The sequence below is a fragment of the Ischnura elegans genome, chromosome 2 (genome assembly GCF_921293095.1).
Source record: "Ischnura elegans chromosome 2, ioIscEleg1.1, whole genome shotgun sequence".
NCBI lineage: Eukaryota > Metazoa > Arthropoda > Insecta > Odonata > Coenagrionidae > Ischnura > Ischnura elegans.
The window spans coordinates 52,777,189-52,790,360 of record NC_060247.1 but is presented as its reverse complement, the minus strand read 5'-3'; the positions used below and the strand labels follow the sequence as shown (position 1 = coordinate 52,790,360).

The 13,172-nt window shown below is 37.2% G+C and overlaps 1 protein-coding gene across 3 annotated transcripts in view; it reads left to right on the top strand.

Annotated features, from left to right (window-relative positions):
- Nucleotides 1-13,172, top strand: part of LOC124153733 (beta-arrestin-1) — a 50,942-nt gene that overhangs the window by 1,304 nt on the left and 36,466 nt on the right. For all 3 annotated transcript variants that reach the window (XM_046527067.1, XM_046527068.1, XM_046527069.1), the window contains exons 3-6: nucleotides 1,285-1,315; nucleotides 5,065-5,125; nucleotides 10,800-11,059; nucleotides 12,686-12,864. In XM_046527067.1, coding sequence (XP_046383023.1) covers nucleotides 1,285-1,315; nucleotides 5,065-5,125; nucleotides 10,800-11,059; nucleotides 12,686-12,864 — 531 coding nt within the window. The remainder of the gene's footprint in view (nucleotides 1-1,284; nucleotides 1,316-5,064; nucleotides 5,126-10,799; nucleotides 11,060-12,685; nucleotides 12,865-13,172) is intronic.

The following is a 13,172-nucleotide window of genomic DNA, read 5'->3' as shown; positions in this document are numbered from 1 at the left end:
GAGTCATAACAAAAGTGGCTGACGTTAATTTTACTGAATATCCATACTCAATGCTCCGTGTAAAATATTTAAGAAGTATCCACATTTTATGTTTGGTCAAGTTCATCTAAACCGGGGAATTTACTTGAATGTATTCATGTTTTTCATTTATTTTTATGCTACACCTACTGTTTGAACCGCATGCAGTTTTAATTGAAACTTAACAGCATTTCTCTTTTGATAAAGTCACAAGTATGTGTCTCTCAGATATTTAGGGAGGGGGGGGGGCAATTTTTTTCCAATGGCCACCTTACAATTTGAGGATTTCGTTTGGTGGTATCTGATGACTTCACTTGGAATTTGAACCTTAGGGCCCTTCAGGTAGTTTCCAAGCCTATGTAATCGTATTGGCCTCAGAAGTGGTGGGGTAACATTCTCGCCTGTTAATCCTTAGGTCTCGAATTCGAATCCATGGATGTGTGTTTGTGTAAGTTAAGTATGATAGAGGGCCTAAATTCATCTGGAAATAAAGATGACTCCCTTTATCAGCGGAAAGTATTTGCTTATTACTATTAAAGAGAAGCAAGGGTGAATAGAAACAAAACTTCTTGATCATGTTTGAACAAATATCTTTGAATTCATGTTGAATTGTAAGGACTAATCAACCCTGTTTTGCTCGCTTGGGAAAATCTAAAAACTATCTGCATTGGATTGTAAAGATTTAAAGCTGTAAGTGTGAGAAAATTTTTGTAATATTCTTCCTTGAGATCAAAGAGAGTTCTCTTCATGGCATTTGAATGCAAAAAACAACGATTTAGATTTAGTAGGAAGAACTGTTTCTGCATTCCTCTGCATTTCCAGAGGTGAAAAATGTAGGGAAAGGCATAATTAGTCATAGCTGAAGGATCATGGAAAAAGGCTCTTAAGCTGCAAGAGGTAAAACCTAAGGAATGCAGAAACAGTTCTTCCTGCTAAATGTAAATCATTGTTTTTTGCATTCAAATGCTATTAAGTGGGAGGGGCAGTAATAAGTAATTTATTTTCAAATTTTGTTTTGTATCAGTCTTCAATTTTTCATTTAATTTTTTTATGTTTCACACCTATTTTATGCCTTTCATGAGTCACATTGAATTTTTTTGGTTCTGGCCAGTTCCTCGCATGAAGAATACTCCTCTAATAAGAATAAAAAAAGGTTTTATTGTAAATGTGATATTTGTGGGCAATTTGGTATTTATTGTTGATAATCTTGAATGGTGATTTTGGTTTTCAAGTTTTATTGAAAATTATCCTTTGTCTACTTTTCAGAGTCTTCAAGAAGAGTTCTCCAAATGGAAAGGTGAGATATGTCTCAAAGAAACTAAATATCTATAAGGAATTGGGATAAATTGTTATCTTGTTCCTTCATTTACATGGTTTATTCTACTTGTTAAAGTTTATATGGATCAAGTCACCCTGGCCTTTTCCTTTCCCACATTGAATATCCTTCTTCAGGTTGGCATAAGGCTCATTACTAGGGCTCCTAGATAATGGTAAATAAAAGCTTCAATTAGCGGTATAAAAATGGACTGAAATTCAGTATATAGTGTTGGTAAAAAGACCTAATTTACGATAAAGGTGGTAAAAAAAATCCTAAAAGTAAAAAAATCCTAAAAAAATAAGTAAAGAATCCTTTTCCAAGAACAAAAATAAACTATTATCGAGTCAAATGCTCTCAAGCAACACATATCAAAGGAGGAAATACTGATCACAAGGTAATAAACAATATTGATGCTTAAATTATGACATCAACAGATGGATTTTTGTGAAACCTTCAAACTTAACTTAGCAACTTCCTAACATAAAAAATAATGAACAGTCTACTTGTCCATGCAAATTTATAGCATATAACTAATCTTCTCATTCAAAGTTGACCAAAATTATTAATTTATACAATATTATTTAATGTGTTCCGCTGACCTCGTTAACATGTCCACCTCGTTTGTACAGGAATAGGCAACAAGTTGGGTCATTTTTCTCCATTAGGGTACTTGTTCCTTAAGTGTGACAGGTATCGATGCTTTCTTCAAGTGCAAAAGTTTTCATAGTGTACCAATACATAGTACACCAGTAGAGCTCCTAAAGTTGCTTAGATCATATATGTTGGCTACCAAGTTGAGCTTGTAAGCCCAGTACTGTATATATACCATGTCTTCATTAAATAGTACCATTAAAACTTCGAAGCCCGAGCCCGAATATTCCTCGGGATGTATATATTCTGCCACGGATCCGAGCCTGAGTAGAACTCAGGCTTTCGTATTTGATGCCAGGGAAAAATATATTAACTGTATTTCTCGGGCCTGAACTATTTAGCCTCTTTCTATAGCTATCTGGTCTTCTTGTATGGCAGGTGCTGTCACTTAGTGGCTCCTAAATATGTAATTTTTCACATTGGGAAATAATTTATAAAGAAACAATAAAAGCCCTGGGTTTCTCACAACCTGCACATGAAAATATCATGGGCTTCAAAGTGTTAAAGAGTCAAGACATGTACATAATCATATACCTATTAGAATATGTCGCTATTGCTACTATAGTTTCAAACTTAATGCCTTAGTCTTAGGGCCCCCACGCACTGGCAACTTTTATAAAGGAACTATATATGTATTTGCTTTGAGGAAGTTCCAATGAAACACACGGCATTGACTGTGGCCTCGTGCCTGTGGCGGCAATGTTTTAGTTGCCACAACTGAGTAATTGCATCTGGAACTATTCCGAGGGTGAGTAAATTGTTGCTCTCAGGAATAGACCATGTGGGTTTTTAGCAACTAAATAGTTGCTTTGAAAAAGCTGCCAGTGCACGTGGGCCCTTAGTAACCACTTTCAGTATTGCTCTGGAATATACTGCACCTCTTTGTGTTCTCCAAAACCCTAACTCTACCAATATAAATTCTTACTTGAGCAATTAAGTGGCTACATAATAACAATGAGGACGCATTTCCCTGCTCGGTCAGTAGTTACGTCGCACATTATTCCAACTTGCTTATCTTTTATGCTTCTTTTAACTACTGAGAAAAACTAACCTGGCCATTTTGTGGAGGAAACGTCTTAGAGCAAGATTTTCTATTTTTTCGAGTAGTATAACAGCCTTTATAAATGCTTCTGTTAAATCATAGTTGAATTGCTCTTCATGTAGCTTGGTTGTCTATGATTTATCTAAAGTCTATTAGTGAAACCTCTTGTGCCAATGATCCAGATTCATGGAACTCCTTGCTTTTCTGAAGAACTGTGGCTAGGTGCTTCTGTCAGGAATCCTCAATATCCAATCAATGCATTGCAAAATTCGTACATGACAATTTGGTTTTGTCTGTCAAAAAACATAAAATCCTTCGCCAGCATACTTGGATTTCAATACACCAATTTCGGCATTCTAAGCAGCAAAAAAAATCATCCTTAGCAATATGAATTTCACTGTTAATCCATGTGTTAACCTCTTGATTGTTAACAAAAATCAAGAGATTTCCCAGGTACGAATTTCAGACGCAATGGAGGAATGCCAGAAAAGGAGCTTTGGAAATTGTTGCGCACGGTGGCCATCTTGAAAAAATCGTCTTTATAAGTAATTAAAATACTTGATCTTAGTTGAAATACGTCGCAGCACGTCTGCATTTGATTCCAAGTATGCCACCATACCACCTAGTTTGGACACAGTCAGGGTTGTGGGCTCCCAGAGCACAACAGTAGTAGCCACGGCCCTGAATGCATTCGCTACGAGGGGAGAGTTGTTTTTCGGAAAATTATTTGAGGCCCCTTCTTGCTCTAGCAGTCGATGTCGCTGAAGTAATCCGTTGTACTAGGGGCGTGTTGCTATAAGGTATAAAAGCAAAAGCTTGGGTGCCCTCACAGTCAGGGAGGTTCCGTAGCAGCGGGCTCCAATGCGCTTTGCGACCTAGCGCTCACTCCTCCTGAATGCACCCGTGACTTTAACATACTATCAGCTGCTTTGCGAGCTCTTCTTCACGACACCTGTTGGGACAAGCGATGGTTAGTTGGTTGGGAAAAAGAGCTTATTGGCGGCGTAGCGATGTCGATGACTCTTTGAATGAGTTTTTGGATGAGGTAATGCGGCGGTGTCGAGAGTCCGTGGTTTAAATTCCCAGCTGCAACTTTATTCTCGGATAAAAAAATAATATGCGATTTTTGCTGTTTCAAATTTAAAAAGTAGCGAAAATGATCAAAAATCCCTTCAAAATCGTGAAAAAATCGCAAAATGTCAAAAACATTAAAATTCGCATAAAAACTGAAAACGTGCCATAATTGGTGGACAATTGCAAAATTTCACGTTTGCGAAAATCAAAGAGCCCATCTCATTACCCTTAATCTTATTCATTTTTTTGTTCCATACCTTTTTTGTTTCCTCTTGCCATGTCCAGTACTTCCGTCATTCCTTCTCTTCTCTTGCCATTTCACTTTCTCCTGTAACACTCACCTTGACTGGGGGAGGGGAGGGTTCGTTTGAAGAGGGTTTCGTCCAAGTCGGACGTGTCGTGAGTTGAGGGAAAGGGGAAGTGGGGTAAAGGAAGCAGGATTGAAAAAAAGGGCTAGTGGGTGTGTGGTGGGTTCCTGTTGCTACTTGGACTCGGGACCAACGATTTGCTTTGTGATAGCGAGAACTTCGTAATAATGTTATTCGTATTATGGAGAGTCTACTGTACTTTTTGCTGTGAATGTCTATGCTTCTTTTTCATTTCTTAGTTAATCCATGTTTGAGGAATTTTTTAAAAACTTCTTTTCATCTATCTGTTAAATCAATGTATTGAAAATGAAGTTCATGTTGGAGTAAAGGTATTACATAAAATTCACTGTGATAAATGCTGCAGTGAAATATATATGCTAAATGCAATGGATAGATTTTGTCTTAAATTAGCCTCCTAAGTGTTATTATTTCATAAAATTACTTAGTTTTAATGCGTGAAAAATATTTTTTATTTGTGAAGTATTCCACAAAATACCTATATCATCTCTCAACTTAGGATTTAGTGTTGAATGCCATCATACTCTACTTTGTAATTGTTTAAAAATCAACTATTTCATGTATTTTCTTTGCAGATTACCGTGTATTTAGGAAAGAGAGACTTTGTGGACCATGTTACCCATGTCGATCCAATTGGTAAGATAATTTCTACTCTTAAATGTATGTGTTGCTCAGAAATTTTAAGAAAGATAGCATATTATTATGTACCTAAATTCTTGCGTGCTTGCAAATTAGTCTGAGGTTCAAAGCATTTAATGTGACATCTACTAATGAAGAGTGAATGAGGGATTAATTATTAGTTGGAAGGAAAAATGTTTCAGAAACAGGGTTTACAATGGTCCTTGGCAATTATCAACAGGAAGCAGCACAAGCATTAACCCGTTTTGAAGTCTCCCGAGGGATGATGTTGTATAAAACTTAAGTTTGCTTGCACTGTAGGCAGTAACCTATGTGGTGCAAGGGGAAGTTAGGCGTGAAACTCTGATTGGTGTTGACTAGACTGACAATGAGTGATGCAGCATGAAATGGCCGACTACCAGCAACTCAGCCCACCTCTTATGAATCGTCATGCTAATTTGTATCCTAGGCATACATTTAGTGCCTTGTGCAACTCCACTTGCTGATGTAACGGAAGAATGGAGTTTGATGACTGAAGTTGTAAAAATGAGATTGGCACCACTTGCGTGGTGCATGCGTTTCAGGTGACTCCATCTGATTAATGACCTCAGAGTTTTTCCCATTTGGAAATTTTATTCAGTTCATGTGATTTCGATTAGTAAATATTGAATTATGTTCAGATAATCATGGAATTTGTTACAGTGGAACCTTGATCTATCGTTTTTCAGGGGGATGGATGAAAAAAACGTTCAATGCGGGAATGCTTGACCAGGTTGCCTGTCCCAGGAAACGCTGGATTTTTTACGAATTATGATATTTATTAATGGATTCAAACAAGATTTTACCTGATTACAGGATTATTATTACTTCATCGAACCACTTAGGTCATATTATTGATTTGACTTATATCTCTTTCAAATATCCTAAAGGAACACGCCATCTTGCTAAAAAATGTTTGCACTCCACTCGGCATTTTCACTGTTATTATAGATTTCTGTCTGATTTAAAAATCCATAACCATCAAACGCCATTACAAGTACACGTATTTACGAGAGCAATGTGCATATTATGCCTAAAACAGCCGCTTTCGCCGACGCAGTGATTGATTGTGAGATGGATCAAAAAGGCCAAACATAGTTTATTATTTGAAATGTTCCTTTCTAGCAATTAAATTTTTAATATGATTGAGGCAATGTATAAAGCGTCAACAATGTTGCGTTAATCGTCAGCGGCACGCCCTTCATCCCACTTTATTTTCACCAGGCATCTTGCTCTACCCTCACCCCTGCCGTCATGTGCTAGCGGACAACCCGAGGCGCTCTGCAATATTCACGCGCTTCTAGCCCGGATTCTTTTCTTTGTCTTCAATTATTTTCAGTCCATATTTAAAAGTTCTCACTTGTTTCTTCGGAAGGGCCATGGTCCGAAGACGAATAAAAATAAAACTAATAAAAATGAAATGGACTTTATTGAACCCATATGGAAAACACTCCCTGGTTTTAAGTCAACTCACCCTGGAAAGTACGGAACCACTCATACGAGGTGAAGTTCGGCACTAATGCTATCGTGTGTGGTGTAAGCAGAGCTTACTGCAGAGGGTGAAGCATGACCATATGACTGCGCAATGAAATTTTTTATCCTATAGAGAAGGCAACTTACCCACTCATTTCGAACAATAAGTAGCTTAGCTCTAAATGAGCAGATGAATTCAGATTGCTAGTAGGGAGAAACAAAATATCCTGAGAAGACATCGCTTCATTAGCAACTCAAACGAGTGAGACTTGTAGCATAAATCGGAAATTATAACCAGATGCCCTGTTTTCGAAAAAAAATGCCTAGAAGCTCACAATCAGCTGCGAGGATATCGAGATTGGCCAGAAATCACCATCTTATTATTCTATTTCCTTGCTTAAAATACTTAAATAACGTTATAAATATGTTGTGTTTGGTATCATTCTTTTTTGAATTACGTGCACATTACTAATATTTCAATCTGATAAAAGTATAATACCAATTGCCGAAATTCATTGTTAGACACCTTTTGGGCTAGTAGGTGATTCATAGGCTGAAAAAATTCAGTGGGCGAGAATGGGAGAGGCGTGAAACACGATTCTATTGTTCTCGGGTAACTTGATATTTTTTTCAAAGCTAATTGTAAGGTCTTTGTAATACGATCCCTGAACGAGCTGGGACCTTTTTTTTGTTTCGGAGAAGAGGAAAGCTTCAGAGGGGGAGGCGAGTGGTGAATGGAGGGGGATAGCGTATCTTGGGAAATGTGCTATGTCCTATGGCTCTCAGCTTCTCCATATAGTATTTCAATCTCCTGGGGAAGATTCAAACTGTGTCTGTCATAATTAGCCACAAATAACACGTTGTAAACACTTCGTCTCATTTTCGTCAAACGATGGATGCGGGAAAATTATACGAGGGGACCGCGATCTTCTAACGATCAATGTGGGAAAATGATACTTCGAGGAACGATGGATGCAGGAAAAAATTACATTGTCTTTATGGAACTTAATTTGGGACCAGGAGCGGCGAACGATGAATGCGGGAAAACGATCAATGGGGGAACGAAAGATCGGGGTTCCACTGTATTTATGACTTTGGTTTGTGTGCATTTTGAATTCATTGTAGTAAGAGCTTATTATGTGATTGTGTGGTTGATAAAATTGAATCATCATTAGAGTGGCACTCACTATATTTAAGGTTTTCCATATTTAATTTGAAGTACAGAAAATAAAGAGAACAGTATCGCCAAACCTCCACCCCTTCCTGACAATTTAGGTCACCATGTGGTACACAGAACCAAAATATCAAATGAAGTACTTGCATGTTTTTGGGAATTGATGTAAAAAAAATTGAATAACAATTAACCGAAGTCCTGAGTAGGCACTTACTTTGATTCCATCTGAATTTCGTAGACCTAATATCTCACCCTTTTTTTGTTTGATTTTTGCGGCCTGGGGCAATTGTTTACTATTAGAGCATACTGTTCCACACAGGTATGTATTTTTCTCAGATAGCTCTTTAACTAGAGGAACACTTGTGTAGAAACTGTTCGTATATAATATGCGACCTTCAGGCAGGAGTCCATTCATGAGCTTCATTGCTATGTCATGTGCATGTCCCTTTTCAGATGAATATCTTCTTTTACCAGAGTATACAATCACATTATAAGTGTAGCCTTCGGGAAGGCAGAGCTTATAGAGTTTGATGCCGTATTTATGTCATTTACCCGGTATATATGTACTGGCGAAATATTAGACGCCCACGCCAGGGAACCATGCTTTCATCAATCACTACTACTTTTCCAGGTTTCACATGTTTTTGGAAATTCTCATTTATTTAATAAAGAATTGAGCTAATCTTATGTAAATGATCTTTACATCTCTTTTGATTGTTTTCCTAAAAGTGCCAATACCTTAGAATGGCTAGGAAGCGATCCCTAGGCATAATACTTTTTATTAGTGTGTTCATATACATTGGATCATTCGACCAATAAAGACGAATTTTTGGAAGATGAGCAACACTCATAATTAGTAAAATACCTATAAATTTATTAATATCTCCGAGGGTAACCCGTATCCAAATTTTCTGATGTTTTCGGTAAGTGCCTACTTCATTTTTAGTATGCAAGTTCGTAAATTCATTAGCGTATTTGTTAGTCTCTCTTACGATATACTCCAGCATATCATCTGTAAGAAACAACTTATACAGATCAAAAGGGCTTGCACAGTTATTTTCCGACAATCACAGCTATAGATCTTGGCAGTGTAATTCTAGTGCGGACATACGCGTAGTTACTAGATACGCGATGTTTTCGGTAAGTGCCTACTTCATTTTTAGTATGCTAGTTTGTAAATTCATTAGCGTATTTGTTAGTCTCTCTTATGATATACTCCAGCATATCATCTGTAAGAAACAACTTATACAGATCAAAAGGACTTGCACAGTTATTTTCCGACAATCACAGCTATAGATCTTGGCAGTGTAATTCTAGTGCGGACATACGCGTAGTTACTAGACCCTACTCAGTGTTAAGAACTTCTTGAGTTTCATCACTAGATGAATCTGATGTCTCTGAACTGAAATTACTCAATTCTGATTCAGAAGATAGAAATTCAGAATGGAGGATACCTCATTCGTGATTCTCCTCCTTGATCAAGAGATAGATTCCAAAAAAGTGTTAAAGAAAGCTTTATCTTCCGCTCTAATTTATTCAGTGACAGTGAGAAAAGTAAGTTACTTCAGGTTATCCTGCCAAGGCGCTCGCTGAGTCGGTCTTTCTATCTCACAGTCCGTGTCATCATCGCTTAAAGATGCACTTCTTCCCTCCTCGTATGTAGCCCAACCCTTGGCTACTTCCAAAACAAATTTTTTGAAGGTCATCCCCAGTAAAAAATTTTTTTCACTTCTAAAACACATTCACAATTATCAGGGGCATTGATGATTACTGCCACTCTCTGTAAATCTTACAAAATTCTTGGAAGGTTAATTTTATTCCATGTCACCGAGGTGTCTTTTACTAAGCTACCATTGCTATCACTTGCATCTGAGGCTCTATCATCAGTGTAAACTAACTGTGCAGCTTTTCTTTTAGGTTGTCTTCCACCAATATCAAAACCAATTTCACTATCTGAGCTCTCACTCTCATCTACGCAATCATCTGGCACGTCCGATAATGCATCAACACAAAGTTCTTCGTATATATCCTTCTCTGTCATTCTGAAAGCACCACCACTAGTTGACACCATTACTACAGATAAGGTCTTATTGTTATTGGAGTAATTGTTCAGTAGACAAGATACACAGGAATTATTGATGGCTGAAGATAGGATGTCTTGTGAGAATCCAGACCATGGTGGGTGTGAAGGACAGCCGAAAATATACATTCAAAGGTGAAATATACATTATTCACTTTGCGCCACCATGCATCAACAATAGATTTTGTGTTATAGCTAATTTGAAAGGACCGAAAAAATCAGACCAAAATTATTTCTCATTAGCTAAAATATTATAATTTGTAATTTCAGAACATTCTAGAATTTATAGAGTTGCTGTTAGAGAAAAATTAATGTTTTATCAAGTTTTTTCACTTGTTACAGCTTAGTGAAATTTTATTCGGACACATTAGTAATATCAAGTAGTGAATTACGTTCATTTAAAAAATACTAAAAAATATATAATTTGAATGGTATAAGACTAATCGAAATTAATAAAAGCACATTCTCAAATACACCAGAAGCAAATGTGAACATATGTATTTTATATTAAAAGAAGCAGAGTAAGTTTCATTATTATATGTGAAAACACTGAAATCTCTGTGGCTGGTCCTCAGCATTTGGCTCGCAAAATACGGAGATCTCCATGATTGGTCTGCAATGTGTTAAAATACCATGTTCGTTTTCTTACCTCTCTCTCTTCAGCACACTTGGAAAGCAAGCTAGCAAGATGGGACAAAGTTTTCTAAGATTTTAACTTTTGTAGCTCCCTTCCTTATTACAATTTGCTATTTCTAAGATTTGGCTACAATTCATCAAGCGGACTACAGAGAGTAATATGGAAAACGATTCTCCACAAGAACCCACAGTGACAACTGAATGTGGAATGTTCTATAGAATTATGTACGTATTGGTATTTCAAAACTTCTAAATTTCATTCTAATTATTATCTTTTATTGTGTTTCTAGATGGTGTAGTGCTTGTTGATCCAGACTATGTTCAAGATCGAAAGGTTTTTGGACATGTTTTGGCAGCATTTCGGTATGGACGAGAGGATTTGGATGTTTTGGGTCTTACATTTAGGAAAGACCTCTACCTCGCTTCAGAGCAAGTTTATCCCCCACCTGCTGGATCAACAGAAACACAGGACAGTTCAACTGGTGGAACTACTCCAACTGCTTCATCCTGGCATAAGCCAGGAGGAAGAAGACCACTTACTCGACTTCAGGTATGTATGCATCAACATATAATTTAGTATTTAGCAGGGTGCCAATTTTATTGGAAAGTCTCAAGACTAATGAGCAGTACACCTTTTTGGAGTCGCATGTAAGTGCACATAATGTGCAGAATTCAATGGGGGAAAAATTATTTGTTGGTTGACATTTGTATAGTAGGAGTAAAAACTTGGCTTTTTCCATATGGTGTTTTATTTTGTCCGATCATGGTTTCTTTACCATGTATCATTTTCAAGGTGAGGAGTACAGCTAAATTGAGTGGTATATATTGCATTAAAAAATGGAATGGGAAATTTTCGGGTGCTGAGGGGTGGACAGGGGGAGGTGGTGGTTGGGCTCGGTGCTTGGGTAGACGTCACCGTGGGTGGGGTGGGTGAAGGGTTGGATGAATGAGTGGGAAAGTGGAGCAGGGGGAGCAAGAAGGATAAAGTTGGTAATAAACTAGATATGAGTCCCTGTGGCTTAAAATTTCCAGCTCTTCCAGGGGGTGTAATCTGCATTCTTTCTGGGCAGAATGGTTGTGATGAAGTCACTGTTGTGGCCCATGTCAATGAGATTTTATGCGAACTGAGAGTTTTCTTCCCTGTGTCTGGTGACATGTGGTGCTTGGCCACTCATGTGGAAAAACTCTTGTCCAATGTAAATCGTGTCACAGTCGGTGCAATTAAGGAGATACACTCCACTCTGCTCTTCCCGAATTTCCTTGTCCTTAGGCGATTCGAGTATGCTTCTCAGAGTTTGGTTATTGTAAAATACTGGTTTTATTTTGCTGTGTCCTTTTTAGCTAAGAACACTGCACCATCAAAGGCATTGCCGTACATAATGGTTACTCAGAAAAATTAGTGGACACCATTTTTATTTTACCCATGACCAATTACTAATAAGATGCTGGCTTGCACAGGGCCTTTGGTCATGGAAAATCTGTTTGCCTCAGTCGGAAGGGCAACTAGTACTTAAAGTGATTTTATCGCTATTTTTAATGTTTTTCGTAATTGTGTAGAAAGTATGCATTTAAGTAAAATGAAAATAGCCTTGAAGATCTTGATCTAAAAAGTTTCTGTTCTGGTTTTTTTGAAGTGTAAACAAATGATGCTTGAAGTGCAATTCATGACATAGTTGATGTGGATTGACAGGCAATTAATTTATAAAATAATGTAAATATTATCCAAACAGTTATTAATATTGTAGATAAGACATTATATAACCAGAAGAATTTCTTTGATAAAATTGCATCTTCTGTCAAGGTTAAGTTGTTTTTCATGGTCAAAGATGAAAGTGCAATATTTTGATTTGCATGTCATCTAATCCTACAATAGGCACTAGGCTTCCTAAATTGCAGATATGCATAAGGTAAGGGTAGGGTGATGTGTAGAAAAGGAAGCAAGGTGACTAATAACTCCCTAGAGGAAATGGAGGGGATTAAGAACCGTATGTAGGAAAACTCTCCATATAAATTTGTACACATACTTAATGTTTGTTATTTATCTGTCCATTTGTACGTTACCACATATTTTATTATGATAATCAGTCTTGATGTCCTTGAAAATTGTTTTTGTAGAAAATGTTGTGTAAAATATGATTCCTTAAATTGCATTTATTATCCTTATTCTTCATTTCAGGAAAGGCTAGTGAAGAAGTTGGGACCCAATGCCTATCCATTTTATTTTGAGCTTCCCCCTCACTGCCCTGCATCTGTTACCCTACAACCTGCTCCAGGAGATACGGGAAAACCCTGTGGTGTAGATTATGAGTTAAAAGCATTCGTTGGTGAAACACGGGACGACAAACCTCATAAACGGTAATTGGATAATTGTAGTATTAATTATATCATGCAGGGGTTGGAAAAATATATTCTCTTTATGTTATTAACAGTGGGTTTCAGTTTCAGTGAAAATCCTTTTTTATTTTTAGTGACCCCATAAAGTGTGAAAAGTTGGGGAAGTGTGCATAAATATTTGTTCAATATTCTTGTGTTTGGTACTGGTTAAGGCTACTTAAGGGCTTATCCCGTAACAAACCTGATAGGGTTTTACTGATATTATTTGCTGGGAAAGCCTACGATCTTATGTTATTTTAACTAGGGCTAACTACCCTAGTTCTAATGTA